This window comes from Aedes albopictus, chromosome 1 (genome assembly GCF_035046485.1).
Source record: "Aedes albopictus strain Foshan chromosome 1, AalbF5, whole genome shotgun sequence".
NCBI classification, from domain to species: Eukaryota; Metazoa; Arthropoda; class Insecta; order Diptera; family Culicidae; genus Aedes; species Aedes albopictus.
Window position 1 is genome coordinate 315,531,210 of NC_085136.1, and position 14,637 is coordinate 315,545,846.

At 45.2% G+C, this 14,637-nt stretch overlaps 1 protein-coding gene across 1 annotated transcript; it reads right to left on the reverse strand.

Moving 5' to 3' along the window:
- Nucleotides 1-9,052: 9,052 nt before the first annotated feature.
- Nucleotides 9,053-14,407, reverse strand: LOC134292158 (uncharacterized). Its single transcript, XM_062861010.1, has one exon. The coding sequence runs from the start codon at nt 14,405-14,407 to the stop codon at nt 9,053-9,055; it is 5,355 nt and encodes a 1,784-aa protein (XP_062716994.1).
- Nucleotides 14,408-14,637: the final 230 nt, after the last annotated feature.

The window sequence follows — 14,637 nt, forward strand, 5'->3', positions numbered from 1 at the left end:
GGAGTCTCGTCAGAATCCTCACAGGATTCTCTTTAGAAACCTCTCAGGATTCTTTTCAGAATCTTCTCAGGATTCTTGTCAGAGTCCTATCAGAATTCTCTTCAGAGTCCTTACAGGATTCTTATAAGATTTTTCCCAGGATTCTCATTGGAATCTTCTCAAGATTCTCATCAGAATCTTCACATTACTATTAGAACCCTCTTGGGAATCAGAATACTCTTAGAACTCTCACGAGAGTCCTCTCAAGATTCTCATCAGAATCTTCTCGAGATTCTCATCAGATTTCTCTCAGGATTCTCATCAGAATCATCTTAGGATTCTTATCAGAATCCTCCCAGGATGCTCACCAGAATTCTTTCAGGATTCTCACCGGAGTTTGCTAAGGATTTTCACAAGAGCCTTCTCAGAATTCTTACCAGAATCCTTTCAGAATGTCGACCAAAATCCTTTCAGGATCCTCACCTCTCAGGATTCTAATCAGAATTTACTCTAGATTCTCACTAGTACCTTCTCACGATGTATGAATTTAACAGTGGTGTGAGCCTGGCATGATTTGGAAGATTCTTTGGTGGGAGTGAGTTGCTTGACACTTAAATTAAGCAGAGCGTGAGTGCAGTTTGATGCTGGAGATCCCTTGCCCGCATGGGTGCGACTAGATAGGGGGATACGATGCCGAATTGAGTTGTTAGACATAAACAGTAAACAGTGGCGTGAGCGAAGGCAGATTCAGAAGGTTCGTTACCAGTGGCCATTTGTTGGACACGGAATGTTAACCCTTCAGCACGCGCGCTGTTGTAAAAAGTACAACACTACCAAAAAACCTCGCTTTTCGTATACAGCGCGAGCGCGGTGCAGTTTCGGTTGCTTGATGGCGCGCGTCCTGGGAGATTAACAGTGACATTATCTAGCCACGCTAGATAAGATTCAGAAGATTCTTGCTGGAAGTGCGTTGTTCGTGGCGAAACGCGGATATTAGCGTGAGTGCGGCTGGATGCAGAAGATTTATCGCCGAGTGTGAGTTGTTCAACTCGAAATATTAGGAATGGCGTGAGCGTGGATATGTTTAAAAGATACTACGCGGGAATGAGTTGTTCGATGTGAAAAGTTAACGATGGCGTTATCACGATTATATTCAGAGGATTCCTTGCCGAGAGTGAGTTATTCGACGTGAAAAACAAGTAGTAGTATGAACGTGCATATATTCAGAAGATTCTTGCCGAATTTATCGCGTAATGCTAACACTAACGTGAGCGTGATTAGATTCCAGAGGTTCTTTCAGGGAGTGACTTCTTCGACGTGGAATGTGAACAGTGAGTTCATCAGGAGAACATATGATAAGCAATCGGTAGCAAAAGATCTGTTGTCGCTAGTGCATTTTGTGGCGTAGGGGGTTTCCGGGGGCCCCAGGGGCGCTTCAAGGGAACTCAGGGGGTTTCAGGGCAGTTTCTGCGGGTCTAAAGGTGTACCACTAGGTCTCAAGGGCGTTTTAGGGGGTCACAGCGACCTCTCAGGGGGTCTCAAGTGCTTCTATAAGGTCTCGGGGGCGTTTAAGGGGTTCCAAAGAAGTTTCATGGGAGTACCTTGAGGTCTCATGAGTGATTCAGGGGCTCCCCAGGCGTTCCAGATTTTAGGGGCGCTTCAGGGGGTCACTGGGGCGATTTAGGGGTACCAAGACGTTCCAGGGGATCCAAAGGGGTTTCACGCGGGTACCAGCGGGGAGGTCTCAGCGGCGATTCAGGAGGTTTGAGGGGCACTTTAGGGAGACTCAGGGGTAATTCAGGAGCTTTTAGAGAGTTTCAGGCAAAAAATAGCAGTTTCGCAATGTAGGCCTTGAGTTCCAGTGGTTCTGAACAAGGATGTTCCGAAAACTGCAAAAGAGTCATGCAGGTAACTCGAGCACCAGAAGTGTGAGAATGTGGGGACATTGATATTCTGTGCAGGTATTAGGGGCGTTTTTGGGAGTCTGTGACGGTTTCCGACTGCATTGAAGTCGTGTATTAGATGATTTTCGATGTGTTTTGGAGGTTTCAGGAGGTTTTAAGCGAGTGGAAATCGGAGACATTTAAAGAAGTTTCGGAGGATTTTCGGCAGGCTTCAGAGGCGTTTCAGTGGGGTTCCGGAGGGTTTGCGGTGCGATACATGGAACCAAAAGAGGTGTTAGAGGGATTTCGGGGGCATTTTACTGAGTATCAGAGGATTTTCGGTGGGTTTTGAAGGCGTTACGCAAGCATTTTGGGTTGTTTTAGGAGGATCTCAGATACATAACACAGGGACCGAAGAGGCTTCAGGTGGGTTTCGAGGACATTTCAGGAAGTTTCAGAGGATTTTTAGTGAATATCAGAGGTGTTACGAAGGCGTTTCTGGGGGTTTCGGAGGTTCTCAGGTGCGTTACATGGGGTTAGTGGGGGTTTTAAGGAGGTTTCAAAGCTATCAGAAGGTCGGCTCCAGGGGCACGTTATCCTCTATTTTGGACAATTGCGTTATGCCAGAGGGATTTTGGTGGCATTTCAGGAAATTACTTCACAAAAACCATTGAAACCGTTTGAAACGCCTCTGAAATACCTTGAATCGCCCTTTACACCTTTATCCCATTGGAATCCGTTTTAATATGAAATGACCCTGGAGCACCCTTTTAGTTATCTTGATAAAGATATGTGTTTCTTGCGAGTTCAAACGATTTGGAAAAAGCTTATGCAAACTTTTGGGTAGTCTAAAACGTCGTTGAATTTAGAGCTTTCAATATCAAGAAGTTCAACCTATCAAATGGATATACTAATATTCGAATCGTTCTTGGAAAACAAAAAGTTTCTGTCCTGGAGTTTAAAACACATCAAGCCTTTTTAGAAACAAATGTTTGAAAGTTTTGTGTCGCTGAAGAAACTGCTTAAAATTAAGAGTAATTTTACGAAATAAGCTTTGCTGGCAAATCAATCTTAGATATCAAGGTCACTCAATAGTTTCAAGAACTGGGAGGATGTGCTAAATACTTTTGCATAGTTAAAAGTTACCTTGTCATCGAGATTTTCTTCTTCTTCTTCTTTATGGCTCTACGTCCCCACTGGGACTTGGGCAGCCTCGCTTCAACTTAGTGTTCTTTTGTGCATTTCCACAGTTATTAATTGAAGGGCTTCCTTTGCCTGCCATAGGACACTGCATTGTTGTGGTTTTGTATGGGATTTTGAAGTTTCTTGGCCTTGTTGTTCACAAAATTTCTGTAAGAGTGAAAAAGTAGGAGAGAATTTCATGCAGTGTTGCGTGAATTTGTATATTTGTGAGGCAAGTACAATGATACACTATGCCCAGCGAGTCGAGAAAAATTTCCCGACTGGATCGAGAATCGAACCCGCCGTCTCCAAATTGGCGATCCATAGCTAACCACAAGGCTAACTGGAGACCCCAGGATTTTATCATTTTTTTTTCATCACACTTTCATTATGCATCCATGATCGAATTGCATAACTATCATTTTTTTTTTTCGATTTCAGAGGTGTTTTTGAGGCGTTTCAGTTTCTACAGCATTACAGGTCCCTGATATTCTCAGGGAGTTAAAGGGTTTTCAGTTCGTCAAGGGCATGACAGAGGGTTTCAGCGTTTCAGGCAGTATATTTGGCGTTCCAGGTTGTAACGGTTTGCAATAGGAAAAGATACTGGCAGTAAAACTCACAGCATCATCGATGAAATATGAAGCCAGGAGTTACGTGCGTTACACTGCGGATCGTCTAGCTCGGACCGCAACCGATCAAATTCGCGAAGCGTTTGTTGGTGCAATAGGGTTCTTTAGGGGTATCTGGATTATTTCATAATCGGATTCTCCACCCAACAATTATTCGAAATCCAAAATTTCATAATTTTCGGAGTTCGGGAACTATTTTTAAAATGCATTTAAAGTTTGTATGGGGAATTTTTTTTGTTCGGATCGAACTGTCACTTTATCGATTGAACTGTCATTCTATCCACAAAAATGAATACAGTCAGGTTTTTTTTACGCGGTTTTTTTTACGCGGTTTTCATTTACGAGGTTTTTTTTACGCGGATTTTTGAATTAACGCGGTTTATTTTTACGCGGATTTTTGAATTAACGCGGTTTTTTTTTACGCAGATTTTTGAATTAACGCGGTTTATTTTTACGCGGATTTTTGAATTTACGCGGTTTTCATTTACGTGGATTTTTAATTTTAAGCCGGAATTTTTCCAAGCATTATTATAGAGTTTTTCTACATATTTCTGTAGTTTTGGTGCTTAACCGCATTAAAAAGGTATAACATGATGCAGAATAATTTTCTGGATATCCAAGGACATCCAAACTGTTCTTGAGTTTAGATCCTAAAGTCTTCGTCTGTAACGGTAACTTCTTGCATTATACAAAGCAACGATTTGTAATCTATTAAGCCCAGTAAGTCTTTTGAAAGTTCAATAGACAGTTTCAGATCAGTCGGAATATCCTAGGTCATCCAAACTATTCTGGAGTTTAGATCCTAAAGTCTACGGGTGTAGCGGTAGCTTCTTGCATTATACAAATCAAAGATTTGTAATCTATTATGCCCAGTAAGTCTTTTGAAAATTCAATAGACAGTTTTAGATCAGTCAGGATAACCTAGGTCATCCAAACTGTTCTGGAGTTTAGATCCTAAAGTCTACGGGTGTACCGGTAACTTCATTCATAATACAAAGCTACGACTTCTAATCTTTCATGACTTACTGAACATCTCAGTTTAATAGACAGCATCAGATCTGTTGAGATGTCTAAGGACATCCAAACCGTTCTTGAGATTACATAAACTTTTCTCATTGTACAAATCTACGATTTGTAATCTATTATGTCCAGAGATTATAACAATATCAATTATTGTATCTATCTATCAGATAATTATGTCTATTATGTCCATTTGTAGCTGTTCAATTCGCTGATTTGGAATATTTTTAAACTATTTTGGAATAATTATTGATTTAAACCCTGTCTAATTATGTATAGTTACTATTTTTAGCTTGAGAAACTACTGTCATAGCCATAGACTTTAAAAACTGAGTTCCAGAACACTTAGGATTACCTGGAATATCCCAAAACTTTCTAAGGATGCTTTGTGACCTTTAACTATCAACCCTCGAGCAATCGCGCGATTGCCTGTATTGTTGTATTTTGTACAACACGATGAAATAATCTCGCTTTTCGTGTTCAGCATAAGCGTGGTGCTGAAGGTGGTGGGCAACCGCGCGAGATACGGAAGGTTAAGTGAACATGATTTACTGCCTGTACTTCGACAACTGTGAGATGGAGTTTTTACAACGAACCAGTTTAAACCAGTGCAGTGTTGCAAAACTTCATCCCATTCATTTGAACACTAACCAACAAATCTTTTTAGTCATTTTTCCTTCTATTCATGTTCAAAACGATTTCATTCAATCAGAGCACCTATCAAATGAGAAGCGAATCCTTGTTAATTGAATACATTGTCACTCAAATGAGTAGCTGGGCACGAAACACGAGAAAACCCTGCGAAATTCCACCAGACTGAAAAAATATCGAATGTCGGGTCAAAGTCGGGTCAATTTTTATCGAATGTTGGGCCACTGTTGGACCAACATCGAACAAGTATTGGGTCCATGTTGGGTTTGGTGGCCAAAATAAAAATAGGTGAATGATAGGTTGATGTCTGGTTTGACGTCATCAATGATGGTAAAAGCTTTAAACCTTTAAACAATAGCTTGGCAGTTTGTGTAACTTTTTGAGTGACAGGCAAAAATCTTAAAATGATGTTTTAAAATAATTCGTTGAGTTCATTTTTTAATATAAAATCAAGAAGGAAATTATTGAGTTAAAAGTTATAAAACATGGTTTTCATTTACGCGGATTTTTGAATTAACGCGGTTTATTTTTACGCGGATTTTTGAATTAACGCGGTTTATTTTTACGCGGATTTTTGAATTAACGCGGTTTATTTTTACGCGGTTTTTTTTTTACGCGGTATGTATCCCCCGCGTAAAAAAAAACCTGACTGTACTGTTTTGTTAAATTAACCATCAAAACAAAGGTATTGGAATCCAATAAAATCACGTTATACTCAGAAAAATGAGCTCTTTCGATTAGGCTATAGAAAATAGCAATATATTATTCACTAAACAACCCAATTGTTGTTTATAATTTAAATTCACTCCCACTTACTCATCAAAACTGAACCAACTGATTTGCCTCATCAGTTGCGAACAAAGGCCAACATTGTGGCCGCCCTCTTGGGGGAGTTTTCTTGTTAGCATACGTGAACTGATCAGACCTCTTGCAATTTGGTCGTTGTATAGTAAAGTTCAGAAAAATTGGCTGTGCCCAAAAGTGATAGCTGAAAAGCTGAAAATTAAAGAATACTCGGTGTGTGAATCGAGATCGAGTTTATCAGGTAATAAGTGGTGTTTCACGAGTGATTCGACAACCTATTAATAGTTTTCGTTTGAAGGTTTTCCTTCGAACGAAGGGGTTTGTAACCACGTTCCGGGTCAGAAACCACGACAAGTGACATCGGTGGTCTGTGGTGCACGTGTTCCGTTACTGCTAAGACCAAAAGCAGCCTGCCAACGCCACGGTCATTCCGGGGCCCATCGGCACAAGCCGTTGAGATTCGCAAGTCTCGACTGTCAACGTTCGACCAAGCCTCGCCTTCATCATCCAGCCCACGCTGGTGCTTTCCGTCGTCCATTACGATACACTCTCCGGTACGACGAGCCTCCTTTGTCAGACTGTCGATTCGCTCCAGTCAGGAGGGATTCTAAGCCGAACATTTCCACGCTAGTGAACATCCGAGCCGGAAGCCATTTGCTCTTTTCCATCAGCATCCGCTGGCGAGTCCAATCGGACGGCTGTCGACTTGGTCCAGCCCAGAGCAGGTTTGTTTCCAACCGTGAATACCTCAAGCCTCCGTCAACTACTGGTGATCCTCGACGAGCGACGGCTGTCGACTTGGTCTAGCCCAGAGAAGGTTTGATTTCAACCGTGAGAACCTCCAACAAGCCACCGTCAACTACCGGCGATCGTGTCGGACTGAGCATTCCCTCGGTCCCGGCCAATTCCATCGATCGCGCCGGCGATCTTCATCGGATGACTGACGAGCCATTCCAGTCACGTTCGGCCCAAGTGATCCAGCGTTCCATCTCGATACCATCGGCAACCGCCGGTGATCCCCGTCGGGTGGCTGTCGACGTAAGTTGTCCAGCCGCATCCCGCCCAGCAGCGTTCCGTTGTGGAACCATCAGCCGTACCAGACAGCAGGAGGTGGCCCCAGGTCACCGGTCAAGTTAGATTTTTCTTTTTATTACTAGTACTAGTATAAAGTGCGCGCACAAGATCAAAAGTTATTAGATAGTAGTCCAAAATGTTTGAGCAATATAATGGGATCCAATACTGTGAACATCAATCAAGTTGTTGGTCAGTTTGATCATTCATTTTCCGCATTCGAAGTTCTGTTATTTCGGTAGAGTTATTGGGAGTGGATCGCGTCCGTTAGACCTGCCCTGAGTGAGCTAACCGGGAAAAGGCTTCAACAGACAATTTCACATCGCACGGATGCGTGCGTTGGCGCTTAAGTGATTTTGTTTAAATAATTGTTTTAGGGTTTTGGTCGAAGCCGGTTCGCTACGGAAGTAAAGCAGGTAAGCCGTACGATCTGGGTGATTACGATTTGGTTTTGCGTGGGTGATTACCTGCCTCCCTCTGTTGCTTACTTTAGTGACATTTTTGGCCACGGATACCGCAGTTTGGCAGATTTAGTTTCTTTTTTTGTAAGGGTTTTTAGTTGGTATAGTTTTTGATATTTTCGTACCGTTCCGTTAGTAGGGAACTGAGCTAACCGCGGCCAACTATCGTTACAAGGTATATTTCAAAGGATTGCAAAGCGTTCCTGGGGATTTTATATCGTTTCGGGGGTGTTCCAGGGGGATGTGGAGGGTTCAGGGAAGTTACAGAGGTTTTCTAGGGAAATGAACCGATAATTGTCAACCAACCCATATTATAAAGTGCAAGGAATTCCAGGGGAATTCAGGAGCATTCTTGGGGTTACAGGGGTGTTCCAGATAGTGTTGCGAAGTTACATTATCAACTGACATTTGAAGCTGAAAATTAGGAATTCAATTTGTGATATACAAATCAAGCAGCCAAGACAAAACATCAAAGATTGTGTACCTGGGGAAGACAAATATATATAAATGGTGAAAGTGTTCCTGTTCAAAGGTTGGGTTAAACTTAACTCTCGAGCAGTCGCATCTTCGGCCACTCTCAGCGACACCCCGCACACGCTGTGTTCCACTTAGAGGTGTGCGCCGATTTGAAATCTGTCGGCGGCGGCGTGATCGGCGTGACGCCGAATGAATTTTTGGCGGTGGCGGCGGCGGCGTGAAACGGCGTGGTCATATTTTTTTAAATTTTTGTTAATTCCGTTAATCAATATTGTTGCGGCGTGTTGCAGTGGACTGTAAAACTGCTTTTCTTCTCCAGGCTGCCTTGATTGCAGCGCGCCCGCCGGTCTCACCGATTCCCCAAGTGGATTCGGTGTATGGAAACTGCCATGCAGCGACCGACGGACCAGCGGCGAACTCCATAGGGTGGGAAAACTATCTCAAAATAACTCTAGCCCTAAAAAGGACTCAACCGGACACGCAGGCGACTGGCGGACCAAGGGAATTTCCGGCTCAGAGACAAACGACACACACACTGATTTTTGCTCTAATTCATTTTAATGTTTGACTATTTACACTTTATACATAACTTTTCTTCCGGCCATCGTCGGCCCACACATTTCTTCTGCTGGGCTCGGCTCGCCAGCTTGACTTCTCTCCTTTTAGGTTGCTGTGATCCAATCACTTCGAGGTGCGTATCGAAACTGATGCTCGCGCCACCAAGTATTCTTTTGCTCTCGTCCTCGACGGCCGTCGTCGACGACGACGATGGTTTTTTCCTCCTTCTCAGCGTGGCGATTGGCTCCTTTTTGGGGGGTTTCCTTCATGCGAAGATTGCGTGCTGCTACCTCGATTTGCTTGCGCTTTCTTCACGTGAACGATACGTGCTCCTTCTTCAGTTCGCAGCGTTACGGACTGAACATGCTGCCACCCGGGAAAAGAGTGACACTGGTGGCTCCTTGGAATCTTCGTCCTGATGTGTTGAACGTAGTGGTTCTTCTTCGAAGATGGGCAGGGGTGCCAACTTGTGGATTGGCCGCTTGAAAACGCTGGTGCCCACACGAACGTCGACGACACGAGTGAGATCATCGGGACCTGGATAGGTTTTGACGATTCTACCCATTTTCCACTGTTGAGGTGGTACGTTATCTTCCTTCAACAGGACGATCATGTTAGGGACTACATTGACGTGCTTCTTCGTCCACTTCGAACGACATTGAAGCTCTACCAAATACTCTTTCGACCAGCGTTGCCAAAAATGCTGTCGAAGAAGCTGAATGTGCTGCCATTTTGACAGGCGGTTGATGGGGATGTCGTCAAGACTAGGCTCAGAAATAGCAGTTAAAGGTCTATTGATCATTAAATGGCCAGGGGTTAAAACGGTTGGGTCATTGGGGTCAGAGGAATGTGCAAAAAGAGGTCTAGAGTTTAGAATAGCCTCGATTTGACACAGCAAGGTCGCAAATTCCATTATTGTTAGAGAGGCGGACTGATAGACTTTCTTCAGAACAGACTTCACGCTTTTAACGCCCGCCTCCCATAGCCCTCCAAAGTGAGGTGCATTTGGGGGAATCGTGGTCCACTTAATCTCCTTGACTTGACAGAACTGTGATAGCTTACCGTTGGTTAGGTCGGACTTGAAGAGCTCGTACAACTCACGAAGCTCTGATCGCGCGCCGATGAAATTCGTTCCGTTGTCGCTATACACTTCCTCGGGTACTCCTCTTCTGGATACGAATCTTTGTAGTGCTGCCAAAAACGCTTCAGTGGATAGGTTCTCCACCACTTCCAAGTGCATTGCCTTCGAAACCAAACAGACAAATACGCATATGTAGCCTTTCACTGGAGCTGCTTTCCTGGCGGTTTGCTTTATGTAGATAGGTCCAGCGAAGTCTACTCCAACTTTCAAAAACGTAGGTGCAGCGGTGATGCGATACGACGGCAAGTCTCCCATGAACTGCTCAGCAAGCTTCGGGCTTGATTTGAAGCAAATGATGCAACTTCTCGTCACCTTTCGTACCGTCGATCTAGCGTTCAGTATCCAGTAGCGCTCTCTTAGGGCTGTGATCACGCTACTCGGACCAGCATGCAGGTTTTCTCTATGTACCGCTGCGATGAGTCTTCTCGTTACGGGGTGCTTGTCCGGAACGATCCATTGATGCTTTACCTCGTATGCTAGTTTGCTGTGACGAATTCTACCTCCAACTCGTAGTAATCCGTCGTCCAAGAAAGGATTCAGATTGCCGATTCTCTTGCATGGCTCCCCCGCTTGCAGGTGATCGATTTCATCCTGAAGTTCGCTCCTCTGGATCGCTTGGATGATCCGCTTGTTTGCCTCCTTCAGTTCAGAAATCGTGGGCGTCGTTGCAGTGCTTCGTTCACCAATCTTACGACAGTTTTTGATGAACCTTAAAACGTAGGCGATGATCCTTTGTGTCTTCCGAAATGACTCAAACTTTGTCAATATCGGAAGCTCCTCGTATACAGTTGCCACGTTGACAGATACTGCCGGCTTCAGTTCAGGAATCTCTCCATCTTCCAGAGCTGCAGGAACCACTTCGTCATATGCTGCGCTGCACAGGAAAAACGGTCCATTCCACCATAGGTTGCTCGTCGCGAGCGCTTTCGCTGGCATGCCTCGCGATACAATATCTGCTGGGTTGTCTGCAGAGCGAACGTACTTCCAAACATGTTCACTTTCGCTTGTAATCTCGGCTACACGATTCCTCACGAATACTTGCAGGCAGTCCAACGGCTTGTTTAGCCACGCAATGACCACTTGGCTGTCGGACCAGAGAGTAACCGGAACGTGTTCCAATTCCATTGCGTCAACCACTTTCTTAACCAATCGATGCAGGAGTAGAGCTGCCATCAGCTCCTTGCGCGGGATGGACATAGGCGTTATGGAACAGACTTTTGACTTGCTTGTAACTAAGCTCGAACTCGCAGTACCATCGGAATGCACCGACCGAAGGTACACACATGCTCCGTAGGCTGTATTTGACGCGTCTGCAAATCCATGGATTTCAATCCTTGCCGCTTCCTCCGAAATTACCCGCCGAGGAACTCGGAAGTCCTCTGCAAGTGGCAGCGCGTTCAAAAAATATCTCCAGTCGTCGAGTAGTTCTTCATCCAGCCGATCGTCCCAATCCATCTTGTTCTTCCACAGCTTCTGCATCAAAACCTTTGCGAGAACGATTACTGGTGACAACAGGCCGAGGGGATCGAAAAGCCTTGCTATAACTGACAGAACTTGCCGTTTTGTCGGTGCTGGATTGTTGCAGCCAGATTGTGCCCGGAACAGAAAATCATCTCCGACCGGATCCCACGTAAGCCCAAGGGTCTTAATTACCTCATTGGCACTAGATTCTTCAATCTTTACCAGTTTATCTCGATCCTCCTCAGGAATAGAGTCCAGGAGTCGTTCATCATTTGCAGCCCACTTGTGTAGATGAAAACCTCCGCGTTGCAGTAGCGAAATCAACTCTCGTTGGAGGTCTCTCACTTCTACCAAATTGTTTCCACCAAAAAGTACGTTGTCCACGTAGAACATCTTCTTCACCAGCTCCGCTGCCAAAGGATATTCTGCTTCCTCGTCGATTGCCAGTTGATACAGTGCACGAATGGCCAGAAATGGTGCTGCAGCTGTACCGTACGTCACAGTTTGAAGCTCCAAGACACGCAGTGACTCGTTGGGCTTCTTCCTGTAGAAAATGCGTTGTAGCGGAGTATGACACTTGTCCTTCAACACTTGCCGATACATCTTAGCGATGTCAGCGCTTAGCACATACCGATACATACGAAATTTCAAAATGATCGTCAGCAAATCAGGTTGAATTGTAGGGCCAACCATCATCACGTCGTCCAATGCCATTCCACCAACCTTTGCCGATGCATCAAACACGACGCGACACTTGGTAGTCGTATTCGACGGCTTGAGTACCGCGTGGTGCGGTAGATACCATCTTTGCAAACCAACAGGATCTTCTGCTTCATGCACTTCCTTGCAATGTCCAAGCTGCTCGTATTCATCCACGAATTCGTCGTACTGCTTCTTGATGTCCGGGTTCTTCTGCAATTTTGCCTCCAGTGCGTAGAATCTCCTCAGCGCCATTGGTCTCGAATCTCCAAGCTGGCTGATTGATTCCCGAAGTGGAAACTGTACTACGTATCGACCATCTTCATTTCGACGAACTGTAGACTGGAAATGCTGCTCACACTGTTCAGCTTCAGTCATCACGCACTTCTCACTGGAAACACTTTCCACTTCCCAAAACTTTTGCATCAGTTCGTTTAAAGAGTCACTTGATGGTGTTGCCACATTAGAGTTCACAATTGTTCCACAAAAAGCACTAGCATATTTTCCACCAATCAACCAGCCAAATTGCGAATCTTGGAGCGTGGGCAGATCTTCTGACAGCTTCAGACGACCAGACTTGAGCACATCGTCGTACCATTCCATTCCAATTAGCAAATCCACTTGTCCTGGACGGAAGAACGTAGGGTCTGCCAACTGGATTCCAGCGGGAATGTTCCATGTAGCTGCGTCAACCTTGAAGGTCGGCAGGTTTCCTGTTACCTTCGGCGAGACCAAGCAATCCAACTCCATCTTGAAACCATTCTGCTTCGAACGAACCTCCACCCTCGCCTGTTGTCGAACGCTGGATCTGACGCTGTTGATTCCGGTGATTGGAATGTCGATTTCTTCTCGATCCACTTGCAGCTTTTCCAACATCGCCTCCGAGATGAAGTTGACCTGCGAACCACTGTCCAAAAGAGCGCGACATGATTGCGGTTTTCCATGTTTGTCCAAAATGTTGACCATTGCAGTCAGCAACAGCACTTGCGAAATTGGCTTCTCGACCACATTCGAAGCCACGGTGTTAGGTGTACTGCTACCCGGAACATTTGCGTTGTCTGGCTGCGCCGCTTGCTTTGGAACCTGCTGCTGATCTGTCACACTGGAATTGCTGGAACTTGAATTTTGCACTGAACCACCTTCTGTATGGAGCAGCGTATGATGCTTCCGCTTACACTTCGAACACGTCTTGCTCGATTTGCATTCTCCACTTCGGTGACCACGTCGCAAGCAATTGAAGCACACCTGTTTATCACGCACCATCTTCAAGCGATCCTCCGCCGACAATCCGTTGAACGTAGAGCACTTGAACGCCAGATGGTCTCCTGCACAGAACTCACAGCTGCTTGATGACACCACGTTCACCTTCACGTTCGACGACTGCTTGCCGGACACGAGTCCTTTGACTGCACCACGCGCGGATTGTTTGACCTTACTATCACTAGTGGACTTTTGACAACGTTCAAGTACGGAAATGCGACCTTTCAGAAATTTGACAGTGTCCTCATATTCAGGCAACTCCCCATGGGCGACCGAGGATTCCCACAACTTCTTTGTCTCATCGTCCAACGCATTGGATAGGATGTGCGTTACGATTGTATCTGATACCCCAGTAAAATCTAGACCCAAATGTTTCAAATTTTCGACATGACCAACACATGAATCGACCAACTCTCTCAACTCAGAGTGGCTTTCTTGCGACATTTTCCTCATATTGAGTAGCCCAGAGATGTGATGATCAACCATTCGTCGCTTGTCTTCAAACCTTTCTGCTAAAATTTCCCATGCATGGTCATAATTGCCATCAGCGATGGTTTTTGCATCAATTATGCCAGCTGCGTCCCCAATTAGAGCCTTTTCCAAATGGTAGAGCTTAATTCGTGGCGGATCATTCGATCTATCGACCACGTCCCTAAACATGACCTTAAATTTTTCCCACTGCTCGTATTTGCCATCGAAATGCGGAATGGCACGAGGAAGCGACGGTTGAACCACAATCGGTTGTTGATTACGATTCGTTTGACTCAGCATCTCGATCCATGTTTCGAGAGCGAGGGAAATGTCGTCGTACAATGTTTCAAATTCAACGTACTTACAGTCTTGATCCTGTCTCTTACTCGGTGGGCAGACCGCCATGATGCGTTCATGGTAGTCCGAAAACTCCTTGTAGGCAGCTTCCACTTTCTTCTGGTGCACCTTGACCTGCGGCAGCGTGATCTCCTCCTCTACGATTTGATCCATCATGTGCTTGACGCGTGTCAGCTTCGCCTTTGCTGAACCACGCATGTGCACCAGCGCGTCGAACTCTTCCACTGCGTCGTCGTTGCTGGCGGCGGCGGAATTGCTACCACCACCTTCCATATTCTTCACAGGTGTACGCTTCGGCGGCATGATTCTTAATTAATCACTTGCACTAGCACTTTTGTCCAATGTTCATTAGCAGTTAATCACTTCACTCTTGTTCGATTGTCCAGTCTTCGCTTTGCTTCACTTTTTCCAACTTTTCTTGTGGTGTGTGTTTTTGTCTCCAAGCCAGCCACTCCACTCAATCACGCCCAGTCGCGATGCGTTCCAGCCAGCAGCAATGATGAACCAAACCATCCGGTTCGATCGGACCAAAA